Raw genomic sequence first — 17,429 nt, forward strand, 5'->3', positions numbered from 1 at the left:
TTAATTCCATGTTGTATGCTGCACAGGCACGGAACTACCGGGGGGGAGCGGGGTGTGGTTTCACCCGGCCCGTGACTCCAGGGGGCCCGGGGCCTGGGGCTCTCAGATGATCCATCGACGACCACACTGCGTTACACAGTCACTCACGACAGATATCCATTCAAAGCATTATCTCTCAGGGCGCTACAAATATATCTACACATCTTGTAAGTTCACGTAAGAAATAAAAATAGTGTTGACTAATCATTACAAGTATAGCTCTTATTTTGAAGAGGAAGAGGAAGTCTGTTTCGGTTGTAGCCTACTTCCATGACAGACAGTTGTTTTCCAGATCATGATGCCGGGAGGGAGGGACTGACAGACTGTAAACATTGATTAGAAGTGATGGTGGTGGTGGATTAAACATGTGCTTTTAGCCAAAGTTTATATTACCATATGAAAGCCATGATGCTGCGCATCTTTGACTTAAACAATGTGTACACACTTTGAAATATACGTTAAACATGGTGAAAGTGGATCCTATCATCCTCTACTGCGGCGGCAGCCAGCATTAGGTCAGTAATTAATTAATTAAGTTAGTAAAAGTATCACGCTGACGCTGGTAAAATCATCAGCAGCAGCTGCCCAAAGCATTAACAGGTGGCGCTTCACACTGTGCACAGGTGCATGATGGGAAGCTGAGTTTTTAGCAGCCATTACGTGTGACATACTATAGCGTCATGTCCTTGTACATCAAGCAGCCTCACAATACAGAAACAGCAGATAGGCTCCTGCCCTATGGGCCTCATGGCTCGGCACGGCTTACTTACTTGATTTCAGGTGTTACAGTACAGTACAGTACAGTACAGTACAGTACAGTACAGTACAGTACAGTAACCCCCACATGGTAACTCTGTCATTTCTCGACCGTTTCGGACGCGGGGCGGGTCGCCGGAACCAGGCCGCCCCACCCTGGCCGTGTTCCTGGGGGTCTGGACACACTGTAACTCTCTACAGTGTACAGTACAGTACAGTACAGTACAGTACAGTACAGTACAGTACAGTACAGTACAGTACAGTAAAAGTATAGTTGCACAACTCAGTTCACACGGGTGTGATTTTTAACACACACATGCTCAGTCTTGCTGTTCTTCTGTCTCTGCCCTGTCGCTCTCTTTTTCTGTGGGGTTCTAGAACACAGTGCACAGTTCCTGCTGCCAGAAGCCATGTCATTGGTATTCCCGCTCTGTCACCTATTCCCCTGCTGTTCCACCTCTCACACTGCTGCCAATATTTTAACATGCTAGTCCTTTATTTGTTTGGTTTGCTGTGTTTGTTTGTATCGTTATTTTTCTTTCTTTCTTTCTTTCTTTCTTTCACTGTAGCCTTGGATCGTAAAAAGTATGTTCTGTTTTAAGAAATGGTGGTAATCTAGTAAAGTATTAATAATACCAATCTAGGTGTTCTAATCCACCGTGGTGTGTCTGGCTTAGTTGAGTGTCTATATGGCAATAATGACCATAAAACATTTGATTCTGTGTCAAAGAATATTTTTAGAAACTGCAAAAAAGGGTATCTATTAAATATAGTGTATATTTACTCTATTATTTTGACACAGAATCAAATGTTTTATGGCCATGATTCACCAGGAGCCTGGATGGCTTGGTTCTATGCTTAAAATATGGGTTTTCTACCACAAAATGTCCACCACTGCTACAGTATGCCCTATTACGAATAAAACTGGCCTGTGTTTCGGTGAGGGATTTTATTTTATTTTATTTAAAATCTCAGCTCCATTGTCGCTCCTGGCTGTGGCCAGTACAGTAAATGTTAAAAATGGTAAATGGTGCATTTATATAGCGCCTTTATCCAAGGCACTTTACATAGATTGTGCATTACATTCACCCATTCACACACACATTCATACACTGATGGCGGCGGAAACCATGCAAGGCACCAACCAGCACATCAGGAGCAATTAGGGGTTCAGAGTCTTGCTCAAGAACACTTCGACACTAACTCTGGGGGAGCCCGGGTTCGACATGGCAACCTTGGTTACCCCTGAGCCACCACCTGAGCCAACGCCGCCCACAGTACGTCCCCAACTTCATATTTGGGCAAGACTGATATCAAGTCAAGTCAATTTGTGGTTGATCCAAAGTGCTTTCCCATCAAGAAAAACAACGATATCAAGATTAAAACAGTATGAAAAGTTAATTGCATTGAAGTAGTCATTATGTAAACATAGACAATCAATCGCCCTCAGACTGAGCTAAAAGCTAAAAGCGAGAGAGAAAAAGTGGGTCTTTGTTTAGGTTCAATTACAAATGTTCCAGTGGTGGGGCTGGACTTGATGTGTGGGAGATTGTTCTAACAATCTCCCATTGTAGGGACAGCATGAGAGAAGGCCCGATCTCCTTATCATATTGATGACGTCATTTACTATTAGACCTTGAAGTCCTTCATCAAAAACTGCTGTAATGCTGTTCCTGTTTCATTTAATACATTCTTAATTATACCCAAGGCTGAAAATGTGGTCAACCTGAACCCCATTTAGAGCAGGGGAATTAAAAGATTAAACAGATTGCTCTCCTTAAACAAGGTGATCACAGAAGTTTAAAAAGACGTGCCACATGCACTGAATTATTTTACTGATTACAATATAAAACTACATACAAATACAAATCTAAAATGCAATTGCCTATCTAAAAATCCAATAACCTAAAAACATAAATCTAAAATCTACTATTATGTATGGGATTGGTGATTTATTGTATATCTGTTTGCCATGCTGGAGTATCCAGGGCGTCTCCATTTCTTGTTTTGTGTTTCCCAGCAACTGTTAAGATGCCCTGGTTGCTGATGTCCTAACGTGTGTTTTATGAGTGTGTATCCATCTTTGAGTGAAATATCAATGACAGAGAGAAGGTTTCATGACACTTGAGGGACACACTTAAGAGTGTAGGCTGTTGAGAGCTCTTCACAAGTTCTGTGTGGAAAATGCTGTGTCAAACACCCACCAAGTGTCACGTTTTCCTAATCCTTCTCAATAACGACTTTGATTACCACATTTAGCCATTTAGCCTCCTCAGTCCAGTGCACGTCTTGACACTGCGCACATGCACAACACATACGCACGCACGCACGCACACACACACGCACGCACACACAAACTAGACACATCATTAGCTTGTTTTATGGAGATGAAGCTAAGCCATAAAGTTCAAACTGGGTGGTCTCAGCAACAGAAAACAACAGAATGAAAAATAGTGTAGTCTAGGTTTCCCCCTACAGGCCCAGGCTGGAATTACATCTGTGCCTGTCGGGAGGAGATTGCATTGGAAATTACCTTTTAATGGCACCGTAGCTAAAGTGATGATTTTCCTCTGTCTAGATAATTATGTAAATCACACAATTTGCATCCTCGGGCACTGTGAGTTTTTGACTTTTCTTCTGCTGTTTATTGTCAGCAGAGGAGTGGCCTTACCTACCTAGTACCTACTTACAGTATAGGCTAAGGCTACCCACTCTGTTTCTTCACATGTGGTTGAAGGGCACCACCACATATCTGCTAGTTAGCCAACAGAATAATAATGGGACACCTGCAAAGTTACCCTTCATTGATTTTCTTCATTGATTTTCATCATTCATTTAACTCTCATTCAACAAGTGAGCTTTTAGTTGGGAAACATATTGACAACTTTGGGTTGAATTTTAATCTTGTGGGCTGGATACTGGATTTATTTTATCTCAAAGAACTCAGTCATTGTACATTATTGTTGGCCTGATCTGTTCTCTCTCTCTTCTCAAAAGTCAACATAATTGGAATTTGCAGATGACATTATCATCATCATTATATTATTTATATTATCTTCTATAAGCCACCAAATCTCTCTCTGCAGAATCTCTCACCGGGGCATAACGTCTTCAACGTTTTTCAGGCCAAGGTCCCTTAGCTGAGAGAGAGATGAAGCAGGGACCCCACTACAGTACATAAACAATTCATGTTAAATGTGTTTTCAGTACACCAAACCTCTTTGCTGAAAATAGCCGATCTACAAGTTCACAGTTAATTGAGAATGTTGTTTGAGAATGTAAAGAAATGACCTGCAACGGTGATGATTCTGTATGTTGGTTTGTTTCATATTCATGAACCTTAGCGCCCCTATTCTGAGGTAAATATTCAGTAAAAATAGCAGATCTACAAGCTCAAAACAGGTTGTGCTGCGATACATTGTGAGCCTGTAGATCAGCTATTTTTGGCAAACAGATCTGGCGTTGAGTGGACTTACTATAGAGTCCTAGGAAACCCTGATCAACTACAAGTATAGGGTTTAAATTGTTAAGCATAGGAATGCAACCATCAACCATCAACCATATTGTTGATCAGAGCAGCAACATAATTGGAGTCAAACATGCTTGTCTGAGTTATGCCCACTGCATTCAGGGTTTCTCCTCACAGCCGCTCACTGTCAACTGATGAGGACTAATGGACAGAAAGATTGTCAGTTAGATGGATGACCACTGGATTGATTTCTTCGTATCATGCAGTCTTTTAGCCTGTGTAAATGTGTTCTTTATTATTGTGATGTGATTTCTGTACTATTATTGTGTTAGTCATTTCCCAATGGTATTATAATAAAATATTCGTCTTGAGTTCTGGAGATACACTGTAGGAGGAGACGTGCTGGCAAGGCAATTTAGCCCTTTGCTAATTTGTTTTGTTACATTCTGTTCTCACTCAATCACATTATGGGAACAAAATGTATTAAAGTGAAATTATGAGATTATTCTTCAGGGTCCATACAGTCTTTGAAGGCCCATTGTGTCCCTTGGGCCAAATGGCTGACTTCTCATCGCATTCACATCGAAACCTAATACACACATAAAGATGATTTCTTGCAAGACAAGCTTACATTTTTCAGATAATAATGTTCAGTATCCTGTTCCCCCTCAAGCATAACCTCTTTTTAACATCTCTCTCTCTCTCTCTCTCTCTCTCTCTCTCTCTCTCTCTCTCTCTCTCTCTCTCTCTCTCTCTCTCTCGTTCCCTTAAAATCCCTTAAATCTTAGATGTTTGTTTGTGTTTGTTTAAAAGCCTCTCTAACAAGACGTAGGTTTATTTTCTGGCTGTGCCTTTTCTGCTGGATATTCTATCCCCATGCCTAGAGGGCGAGCCACAGCGACTTTTGCAGTTGTCAATGATCACATCATATAAAAAAAAAAATCAATTCTCCCGTTCTAGGCTGCAAAGAATTGGGGAAGATTGTTAATATTTCCATTCATTTGCCCTCTGCCAGAGGTTGTACATAAGGAGAAATTATTTGCACAGAGTCTAGCATAATGTATCATAAGAATGGTCAGCAGAGGCTGCATTTTATGTGCAGACTGAGACTTATCATTGGTTAATAAGAACAAACTCTATAAAATCATCAATGTATCCATCAAAATAGCTGGTGTACGACTTGAGAGTATGACATCAATCTATGAGACCTGGGTACTCAGGAAGGGGAAAACTATTGCTAGGGATAGAAGATTGTTTGTGCCCATAAGTATAGGACTTCTGAACAAGCAGGCCCCATCTAAGTTCTGTGCATAAAATATAATCCAATGTGATGCCTCTTGGAAATATGACTGGTAGCCTTTTGTTTCTTTTTCAATCTCTGCAAGAGAGGAGCTATGACGTATTGTCAGTGTGATCTGTTTGTATTGTGTAGATGTGTTGTTTTTTTGTATCCTGATAACTGCTTGGCACAAAACACATTTCCGCAAAGACATCTATAATTTAAATGGTACCAATCAAGAGTCAAATATTAGATGATTGCGGGGAAAGGAACTGGTTAATTTTTTGTATATTGTATACTCATTTTGTTTGAGAGTCCAGTTCGGAGTTCATTTTGAAAGTCAAAGACAAAATATACATCAGTTTCACTTTTCTGCCTCCCTTCTAGGTGGAACGTCAGTTATTATTATTAGTATCATCACTACTGTATTGTGATGGGCAGTGCCACATGAGGAGGACATTCCCAGGGTCTCCGGGGTCAAGGGCTTGCCTGGCAAGGCTTAAGCCTGTCTATGTGGAAATACTTTGTAATTGTGTGTGCGTGCGTGCATGTGTGCCCCTGCATTCATTCCCTTTGGGGATGTGTGTCTGTGTGCAGCGGTGTGTGAGAAAGCACACATTTCCATGAGTGCTTTGTCTTTTCCATGTGTGTACAGTATGTGTGTGTATGCAGACTACAGACTCAGTATGTGTGTGTATGCAGACTACAGACTCAGTATGTGTGTGCATGCAGACTACAGACTCAGTATGTGTGTGCATGCAGACTACAGACTCAGTATGTGTGTGTATGCAGACTACAGACTCAGTATGTGTGTGCATGCAGACTACAGACTCAGTATGTGTGTGCATGCAGACTACAGACTCAGTATGTGTGTGCATGCAGACTACAGACTCAGTATGTGTGTGTATGCAGAATACAGACTCAGTATGTGTGTGTATGCAGACTACAGACTCAGTATGTGTGTGCATGCAGACTACAGACTCTGTAGTCTGCATGCACACACATGTACACACATGGAAAAGACAGAGGCATGGTAGCACACTCTGTAGTACAGAGTGTGCTACCGTGCCTCTGCCTGTGCGTGTGAGCACGCGCATGCATACATGTTGTTGCCAGGTCTGGCAGTGCTCCATGCATGGTTCACTGCTAATGGGGTGCTAAAGTCCCGGGTGTCGGTCTGTGTTTACAGAACAGCTAAATACAGAAACCCGGGGAGAGGGGAGAGTCGGCTCCCGCTCAGGAATTAGACCACGACAGTTTAGATACAGTGCTTTTATTACTCTCATCTTTTGTTTGAAGCTGTACACCCGTTCCTTGGATGTGTACACCACTATACCTACTCTTATTTTTGATTGCATTGTCAGAGACACAATTGTCGTTGTGTGTGGTTATAAACCATTCATTTGTCCATTCAGTGATTGATGAGCTACTTTATTTGTAGCCATATACTGTAGATTCATTGATGCTTCTATTGACCAAACACGCACAATTATACTGTACAGTGTACATGAACATGTGTACATGTATTTGTACATGTCTGTTCAGAGGATAAAAAAACAAGTGCATGCAATTAGTCTGTACAATAAGCCATTTTGCTGTCTCTCTCTTTCCACAGTGAAAGAAGGCAGGAATCTGATTCCCATGGACCCCAACGGCCTGTCTGACCCCTACGTGAAGCTCAAGCTCATACCAGACCCCAAGAGTGACACCAAACAGAAGACCAAAACCATCCACAACAACCTCAATCCCGTCTGGAATGAATACTTTAAGTTGTGAGTTGATGGGAAGTGGTGAAGGGTGACACCCTCCTTCACAGTCCCTCAGCCTGCTCAATTTGTTTAGTTAACTGTAACTAGTCCTTACCCATTCGAATATATGAACACCAAATTATGTACAGTGTGGGTAATGCGATTTAATAGATCATATTATTGATGTACTGTATGTATTTTGAGGTGTGTTGTAACTGTGGCCCATACGGTTTGAGAGAAAGTTTTCGCTTTTTCCCATACTGTATAAGTGAATGGGAAAATTGAATTTACTAATACATTTAATTAACAGCGTTAAATTTGTTAAATTGAAAAAGGGCTTCGTTAAGACCTCCATAATATTATGGTCCTAGCCTGTGTGAAAATTCTGAGCGATTGGTGCAGCCAGTGAGGAGCAGCGACAGGGTTTCAGACATTCATTCATTCATTCATTCATTCATTCAATCAGACAGACATTCAGACAGACATTCCGTTAATTATATGTTAGATAATTATATGATCGATCTGAATATGCATTTTTAGTTATTGTCTCCGCCGGACCGAAGGCATGGCCGTGACTGTTTCCTGTCCGTTCTGCATGGGTACAATTTTGGCAATCCGTGCCTGTCACGCCCGAGGTACCCTCACAAAAAACAGTAATCCTGGTCTCTAAACTGCCTCCCCCTCGCCAGCCGGGGCGCCTGATGGGGGGGAAAGGAACTGGTGGAACGTGTTCTTTCCACGTGCTACGTACAACCGGGGAAACTCCCCCCTGTCAGGTGAAAAGAAGCGGCTTGGACGCTCATGCATTGAAGGGGAAGCATGAGGTCAGTGTGTTTCTCTCCCCAGGTTGGCGGAGGGAGTGTAGATCCCAGGATTACATTAGATAATTGACAAAATGGGTTAATTTAATTATGGGGGGAAAAAATTAAAGAAAAAAAACAATCGTCTAGTCTGCTCAAAGTCAATACACATCAGTGCAGTGCAATATGAATATTTAGAAACGCCTGCAGTATTTTGTCTCAATTTAGTAATTGAGTCCACATTGAATGACATATTGACTCATCACTAACTTGTGCTGGTCTTGTGTTACCCTGTGTGTTGTCCAGCAAGCTGAAGGCTCAAGATAAGGACCGCAGACTGTCTGTGGAGGTATGGGACTGGGACCGCACCACCAGGAATGACTTCATGGGAGCACTGTCCTTCGGAGTGTCCGAGCTAATGAAGGCCCCTGCCGATGGCTGGTAGGTGTCATCCTACCTGTTGTAGCCATAGATATTTAAAAAATAGATGCCTCATTGGCCACTGCGGTTCTTTGGAGCCATACAGTATGTGTGCAAGAGGGGGCGCAAGCTTAATAATTTAAAAAAACAAACAAAAAACGATAACGACGAATACAAAAATAAATTAAAATAAACAAAGCCACTATGATGCTCCCGCCACTAGCAAAAACATTACATCACCCCATGGCTGAGCACCAACATTCAGCACCATCAATACAACACCCCTTCATCAGTCTCTCTCAGTTTTTGTTAGTTGCTGCCCCACAACTGGTCCCTTTATTTGACCTAAATGTATTGCACAAACAGAACAAATTTGAACGTTACAGACAGCAACTTTCTTTAATTGGAAATGGTTTTGGGTGGCATACAGCATATTGGCTCCAGGCATGTGTCAGGTTTCCTTCTTCTCCTCCTTACTCCCTTTGGTCTCTTCACAACTCTTCACAACAAGGCCTCGATTATTTTTCGACACTTTTTACAGCAGATGTGAAGATCCCTCAGTTTGTTAACGGTAAACCAGGAATTCTAACATTGCCTCTATATTTGTTGTAGGGCTAACCAACATTCCATTCCCAGCCAACACTGACCAATCGTCATTCGTCTGTGTCTCTGAAACTCTATTGCGAACACAGAGGTTGTACTGATAATTCAAAATACCTGAGTGTGATAACTATAACTCTTACTTCCTGGTATTTAGCCTCTACCCTGAGTGGCTGTGACCTTGTTCGCTGTGTTTATGACAAAATAGGGATTTTGACATCAGAAAATATGAGTCAGATTTAGGTAATGGTGTTATTGACTACTTGGCATGCCAGGCCAATGCTTTCTTGTGAAATACATCATGGGAATTCTAGGAACACAGAGAAAGTCTGAAATAAGTCTGAATTAAGCATAGTTGTTTCTTGTTTAGACTACGGCAGTCATCAACAATTAACTGAAATGTGTATCAACATGAGTGTTGGCCTTTAAGGTTAATGTGAGCAAATATAATCCGTAACTGCAATAATGAATAATGGCAACAGGTACAGGATTCTGAACTGTTATGCGTGTCAAATATGAAGAAAATGATAACCCTTAAGAAAATGGACCAAGTTATTTATTTCTCATCTCCGTTCCTGTCTGTCTGTCTGTCTCTGTGTCAGGTACAAGATGTTGGCCCAGGAGGAAGGAGAGTATTACAACGTGCCCATCTCGGAGGAGGATGATGGCAACGAGGAGCTGAGACAGAAATTTGAGGTGAGGACTGGGTTAGAAGAAACAAACACCATGTTTCGCTGTCATTGCTTACTGCATAGAATGTTAGGTGAAAGTTTTACAACAGTCTCATCAAGAGTGTGCAGTTTGTGTGTTTCAAAAACGTGAATGTGAAGCACTCCAGCTTCACAATACACAACACTTATACTTCACCTCCGTTGTTTACATTCTTCTGGTTGGCTCTTATGTTTTTGTTTGTTGTTTATGTATGTACATGTTGTGTCTCTTTATACGTGAAACGTAAGATGACAATATTGCTGCGTCACAGTGAGTCTGTTAGCGTCACAATTGTCACGGGTTTCACCGAGACAAAGTCCACTTAGCCTGCTAAACCCATGAAGGCTACCCCTGCGCCTTCCCTAATCCACTCCAATCTAATTAATCACGCCTAGTTAAACCCTGACAGTTGCGTCTTCATCCTGTTTCGACTGTCATTTCTCTGCATGACAGTGCGGGCGGGGCCGCCCACAACTTTGACACCTGATACAGCAGCATCTGGAGACGATAATGAACTGCTACAGGTTCCTGTCAATTAAGAGTGACAGCCTGACAGTCGCACCTCTTGATGACCTCTGTTAGCTCACCAGGGTCATCACTTGATCTCTGTGATTTGAGCACTGGCTCTGTGCCCAGCTTCCTTTGATCATTTTACATTTCTTAAATATAACTGAGCTTCTCCTCAAAAAGTGGATGTGTACTAATGTAGAATAAAGGGACCAGCACATTATCAGTCGAGACTGTACCAACCCCCTTATTATGCTCGATGATGAAAACAGGCAGACATTTCATTTTACTAGACTATATTTTATTTGTGATGACGTATTCAGCATAAATATGCTCAGAAGTTAGTATTACTGATAAAGTTAGGCTTCCTTGATAACAAACTCGAATTAGGTATATTGTCCTATCGCTATAGAGCGTCGCAGTCTCGCTCCCTGTGAGGGCACCAGGAAATAATAAAAAGTGTTTATTTAAAGACCTTTGAAGCCTCGGACAAAGCCAACTCGGCAGGTGACAACTCATGACAATAATAATTACTAGAAAAAGTGCCCCTTGGGGCACAGGTCTCCACCAGGGCAGGTCAGGTTGTGGCCTCCTGGTGGCGCTATAATAAGCCAATGTGAAAAGGGAGCCATTTCTTCTTACACCTTGGATGGCAATTGGATGATTTTAGGCATCTTGTTCCAAAAATGTGTAAAAATCCACCTGTGTTGTGTTTTACAAAAGTCGTCCTCCTGGTGGGGCTATTACAGGCCGTTCTGGACCATTTGGGGCAGAGGTTCATCGTTGGCATCCATGGAGTGTGTGTGCAAAGTTTGGCATCGACCAGGTTAACGGTGCCGGAGATTGGCTGTACACGGACAGACGGACACACACACACACTGACAGACGGACGGAGTGCAAAACATACTCTCTCCCCATGCCTTCGGCCTGGTGGAGACAATAATAATAATAATATTTTTTGGGTCGAACAGATAATTAGAAATACGAAAAAAGGGGGACACAGTCGGTAGTGTTGTCGCCTCACAGCTAGAAGGTCCTAGGTTTGATTCCCGCTGGGGACGCTGTGGGCGCTGGCGGCGTGTCCTCTCCTCTGTGTCATCAGTGCCCATATACCCGAAAGGGCCTTTCTGTGTGGAGTTTGCATGTTCTCCCCGTGTCCCCTAGGGTAGGTACGCTCACAAAAAACATGCAGTAATCCTGGTCTCTAACCTGCCTCCCCCTGGCCAGCCAGGGCGCCTGATGGAGGGGAAAGGAACTGGTTGGAATAACGTGTTCCTTCCACGCGCTACATCCAAACAGGGAAACTCCCCCCTGTCAGGTGTAAAGGAGCGACTTGGACACTCATGCATGGAGGAAGCATGAGTTCAAGTCCGTTGCTCTCCCCAGGTTGGCGGAGGGTGTGTAGAGCCCAGGATCACATTAGATAATTGACACAGGGGTGAAAAATGGGTTACAAAATCGTGGGATAAAAATTATTTAAAAAAAGAAATAAAGATGAAAAAAGGGCAGCTGGGTACAACACTTTATTTGTTGTTTTCCTTCTTTCTAATTATTTGTTCGGCCCAAAAGAATGTGTTTATTGTCATGAGTTGTCACCTGCCGAGTTGACTTTGTCCGAGGCTTTAAAGGTCTTTAAATAAATACTTTTTGAAACGTCTATGGGGAAAATTAATGGGGAATTATTTCCTGGTGCCCTCGTCGTTCTGAACTGCGACGCTCTATAGAACTCTGGTTAAGGCCTTTCTGTATCTCTGCTCATTGGATCAAAAGAGAACATTTGCAGGTTTACTACTGCAAACAAACACTGCAAAACACACATTCACATAATTTCTCGCACCCATAGCATGCATGCACTCTAAATTCACACAGGATACAACTTGATCCCTCATAAAAGGTGTTTATAACTACTCTTTTCCTGCCTGCAAGCTGTGACATCTCGCTGCCTAATCTGGTGTGAAATCATCGAACAAGCAACATTGTTAATTTTTAGTAAAAGAGATAACTCTAGTGGCATTACTCCCTCTATTTATTAATTCAACATAATAATTCAAAACATCTTTTGAATGAAAGAAAGATTTATCAATTTCAAAATACTGTATGAAAGCCAAATAGTTCTTGTTGTTGTTGTTATTGTGGGCTCGCTCTGGCGAGCACACACTAGTTCTGTACAGTTTATATTTATTTATTCTAAGTTTTGCCACTTTTTTTGGCACCCTACTACTTTCACTTACTTTATGCTAGCAATTTAGTTCAAACTTCAACATGTTCAGCTTTATGCAGTTGTTATTATTGCTTGTACTTTTCTTTTTACAAATTATTATACTTTTTTTTAACTTTTTAACATTCTAATTCTAATGAGTCTATAGGAAAAGGGTCCATTTTTCACAGATCATTTTTCGTGCTCTTAAATGACCTGTAATAGAGTTTCAAAACCAAGCAAAACAATACTGTATATCATTTCACTGTGTGCTGGTACTCACTCAGAAAGAGTGTACCAGCTGGTACCCAACAACAACCTATTATCAACAGCTCCACTCAAGGACCCTCTCGAAAACGAGATGTTACATCCGTCTTGGAAATGAAGCCAGTGAGGAAGTTGATTAACACACTGCAGTTCTGATTAATATTGGCGTGAGTGGGCCATGCCCCCTTAACTGGACCATCTCGCTCCTCCTTCAAGACTGCCAGTTTAAAAAAGAAAAAAAATCTGGTCATTTTTAATTAATAGCGTTTCGGCGTTAAGCCTTTGGTGATTAATTTGGTGATGCCTCATTCTATTCTATTCAAAATAGGAACAGCACAATGGTGTAAAACGGAAAATCTAAAATGTGTCATGGACAAGAGCATAAGACCAAGGCTTTGCCACGGACACATTTGTGTATGTACACTTTGTACAGACATATTGATGATCCCTGTGCAGCATTTGTATGCCTACCTTCAAACTCTTGCTAAACCCACCTCTACCCCAGCTCCTCTTTTTTTAGATAGGGAAAGTTTTTGACCAATTTGCTAAATATACAGTATGCTTACCAATAGCTTTCTCCACAATAATGTGTTCATAAAGGTGTCTATACTAACACCTCACAATATGTCCCAACCCAACTCCTATGGATAACTTTGCAGGAGCCAATCAAAGTTGGGGTAACCGGAGGGCCTGGGCAAAGAACTGAAAAAACTCTTCCAACTCTCATAGATGTAGATGTAGGTCTATGTTAACATTTCCAGACATTTATTACCTTGCCCTAACCTAATGACCTAACCTTTCTCATTAGCACAATAATAAATACCTACAGTATATAACCAGCACACGCTGGCTGACCAGGTGTGAATTGAAGGATGGTTAGAGATCAATCTGAAAAAAGCTATTGGCCACCTCAAGTTCACCGGCCATGTACTGTACATGTAATGTGCCCTCTTCACAGTGAGTGGTAACATGCTATCTATGCACAGACAAGATCAGCTCATGACTGCCCGACCAGGAGAGGAGAGGATTACTGATGACTTTGCCAATGCTGAGCAGTGATCAGCAACCTCAACGTAGTATCAGTGATGGTTATCCCCTGAGAACTAAGAAGGTAACTCTCATGGATGGAATGGCAGTGGGACAGGGAATTGGAAAGCCATCATAGATCATGTGCCCAGTAGGCTGACCACTCCACAGCCACACTGGACAGCAAGTCCAAATAGTATAGAGAGATCAATGTAGTGTATGACCTCTTTAATCTCCCATCTTTACTGAAGGAGGCCACACGGAAGAGATTCCAGGGTGGCAAACAAACAGTTCCTGTCAGACGGGAAGCGAGTGATGCAGACGTTCTCGCTTGGATCAGCGGCGCTACTGTACATGAGGGGCGCGGGCCGTAGCGCGGGCACGTCCAAAATAAGGGTGCTTCCCGTCTGAAACGACCTTTACAAGGGTTCTATGCCTTCTCTGTAGTTGACAGGACTGGGCATTGATGATAACGTGGCAGATGAAGATACTTCAATTAGCATGGTTACAACACTGTGTAATGGAAGATGCCTGGAAGATGCCTGGAATGGAAGATGTGTTTATTTGGTAATTTCTTGTTTTTATTGGACACGGTGGCACAGTCGGTAGTGCTGCTACATCCGGCCGGGGAAACTCTCCCCTGTCAGGTGAAAAGAAGCAGCTTGGACTCCTCATGCATAGAAGGAAGCATGAGGTCAGTCCGCTGCCCCCCCAGGTTGGCAGAGGAAGTGTAGCGCCCAGGAATTACATTTGATAATTGACACTGGGTGAAAAAATGGGTTAAAAAAAAGTAAAGTAAAGTAACTAGTTACTTTCATAATTTAGTAACTAGTAAAGTAATTAGTTACTTTTTCAGACTAGTAACTATAACTAATTACTTTTTAAAAGTAACTTGTCATCCCACCAGTTCATATTGGCCAATTGTAAAACAATATATATTTTAGCCCAGGCCCTCCGGGTACCCCAACTTTGATTGGCTCCCACAAAGTGTCCCATGGGAGTTTGGTTGGAACAAATTGAGAGGTGTGTCTCAGGTAGTGTCCGGTTAGCTCAGTCGGTAGAGCTCTCGCCTTTGGACCACAAGGTCATGGGTTCGATCCCGGGCACCACCAACTCTGCGTATATGAGTAGCACGGCTTGGGTGCAGCAAGTCGTGCAGTAAGTCCTGGGAGCGCATTGTAACGGGGGACAGACTACCGCGTGTTACCGGCTGATACCGACAATAAACCTCTCCCGGCCTACTTGAGTACTTAAGCCCTATTCATAGTCCAGATTTGGGTGAATTCAGTGGTCACCACACCAGCGGTGGTTTTGATGGCGCTGCTCATAGTCCATCACCATGCTCATACCCTCCATGGCCAACACTTCCTCAAATTCGTCCATTGTGTTCCCTCTGCTTTCTCTCTACTGCCTATCTGCCTCTATTCTATTCCTTTCTGGTCCTTTTCTGTTCCTTTCCTATTCTATTTCTGTCTCTATTATTTAATTCCTTTGTTCTCTCGTTCTCTCGCTGCTCTGTTTCGGGAGTTTGTTTGTTTTTACATCGGGAGCTCAGCTTGCAAAACCAAGGGGGCCGCTCACCCAACTTTTTTGTGTGTGACTGACGCTGCCTATTGGACATAATGTAATACCTAATGTATCAATTGGTCAATTGAATAAATCCAGCATTTTAACAACACGTCGTCGTCCAGAGCTCTCATTGTAACTATTATAAAGTATAGCCAGCACAACATAACAACTTCTAGACCAATCACATTGCTCTTCACTGCGGCTCAGGCTCATGTTGTTAGTTTTTGGTGATAGCGATGGTCACCTCTTCACCGAAAGCTGGAGTATGAATAGGCCTTTAGTAGACACCTTTATGATTTGTGAAGAAAGCTATTGGTAAACTATTTTGCAGATTAGTCAAAATAATTTGCTAACTTTCCCCAACTATTCTCATCTGATCTTGACATTAGACAATGTTGCTGCTGCTCTGTTTTGAAGTAAATGTAATGTCTTATTTTGATGAAAGTGAACCAGACAGAACTTTTATTTATTAATTTCAGGCATGGATTGAATTAATTACATTTAGTTTAGTGTGAAAGTTTTGCCGAGTTCTGGCATGACTTCTGTCCTTTCTAGGGTGGCCATTCAGTGACAAGCAGTTTATATTTACACTTTGTCAACAACTTTGCCTACTGTTTGCCTACCCCGTTCAATTGCTGGACCAAAAAAGCCCTAAGAATTACGTATCCAAGGAGTAGTCCTCTGTATCCCTACTGCAACTTCATTTTGACAAATTCAACAGACCTCATTATTGAGATATAGCAGATATTCCTGTCACCCTGTTACTTTAACAAACATGACTTGGACCAGGTGCTGATAATTGCACTTTACATGGAACTGAAAACTGGTCACCCTTTTGTCTTGATGGTAACTTTGGTATAACCAGACTTTGGCATGAAGTCCAGTGTTCATTCATCACTCCCGAATTGAGAACTGCATTGCAAATGTGTGTTCACTTTGAGTCTTTCTCGCCCTGCTGTGTGTCTCCCCTTCTTTCTTTCTTCCCTCAGCTTCCTGTTCTCTCCTGCGTGTTTGGAGGGCGAGACCTACGAATGTTTCTTCCTTTTGCCTTTGTCCAATCTAACGCCTGAGTTTCTCTCCTCCTCTCTCCTCCCCCGTCCCCCCTCGCTCTCAGGACTGCCAAATTAAGCGAAAGGTAGCTCTCCCGTCTGTCCTCTTTGTCCTTCTCTCCGCTGGTGTTCCTTGTCCTCTCCTTCCCTCTCATCTCCTCCCCTTTGTTTTCTCTTCCTTGTTTTATTTCTTCTTCTCTCTCTGCTGCTTTCACCCCCCCTCATCTTACAGTATGCGGTGACTTCTTGTTCTCTCCACTCGTTTAAAAAATATTTAGGTGTCATGCCTCTGCAAAGCAAACCAATTCACTAACAATAATTGTATTCAAGGACATGACTAAATAATAGAAATAAATTAACAGAACCCTGTATGACATTCCTGCGGTAAACCATTGTCTGTACTGTCTGTGTTTCAACTGTTGTCGCTGTCACAAGGGCCAGGATGTGGAAATCATAATTACAAAAGCATTGAATGATTTTTTTTACACATTGTTTAGAGTAGGCTACAAACAACACATGCTGTTAGAGTCAGGTATGATCATGTGATTTTTATTACAGACCACAACAACTCGTTTAGCTACAGCCTCGGGAGCCTTTCTATCTTTCCATCTGTCTTTGTTCTTCATGTCATTCTTCTTTTACCTCTTTTCCGGCATTACTAGGGAAGGTTTGAGAGAATAATGTCCATCTATAAAGTCTAATGAGCAACAGAATAGAGACAGTAGGCTACAAATGTTTAGGAGTTATAAACCCCAAACCAAACTCCTCTGGTAGGAAAATTATTCTTAGTACATTCCAACACTAGAATGATCACAATTGTATGTTGTATGTATCCATTTTGTTCTGTCTGTCTGTCTGTCTGTCTGTCTGTCTGTCTGTCTGTCTGTCTGTCTGTCTGTCTGTCTGTGGTAATATTCCTGTCATTATGTGAATATCTGCACTGCACTCACATTTTATAACCACAAACAATACCACCTATGACTACTAGATGT

At 42.1% G+C, this 17,429-nt stretch overlaps 1 protein-coding gene across 2 annotated transcripts in view; it reads left to right on the forward strand.

Moving 5' to 3' along the window:
* LOC306922479 (protein kinase C alpha type-like) overlaps nucleotides 1-17,429 on the forward strand; it is a 167,319-nt gene that overhangs the window by 111,359 nt on the left and 38,531 nt on the right. For both annotated transcript variants that reach the window (XM_079500120.1, XM_079500121.1), the window contains exons 7-9: nucleotides 7,159-7,315; nucleotides 8,398-8,532; nucleotides 9,714-9,807. In XM_079500120.1, the coding sequence (XP_079356246.1) occupies nucleotides 7,159-7,315; nucleotides 8,398-8,532; nucleotides 9,714-9,807 (386 nt within the window). The remainder of the gene's footprint in view (nucleotides 1-7,158; nucleotides 7,316-8,397; nucleotides 8,533-9,713; nucleotides 9,808-17,429) is intronic.

Source organism: Electrona antarctica (genome assembly GCF_951216825.1).
Source record: "Electrona antarctica genome assembly, chromosome: 4".
Classification (NCBI taxonomy): domain Eukaryota; kingdom Metazoa; phylum Chordata; class Actinopteri; order Myctophiformes; family Myctophidae; genus Electrona; species Electrona antarctica.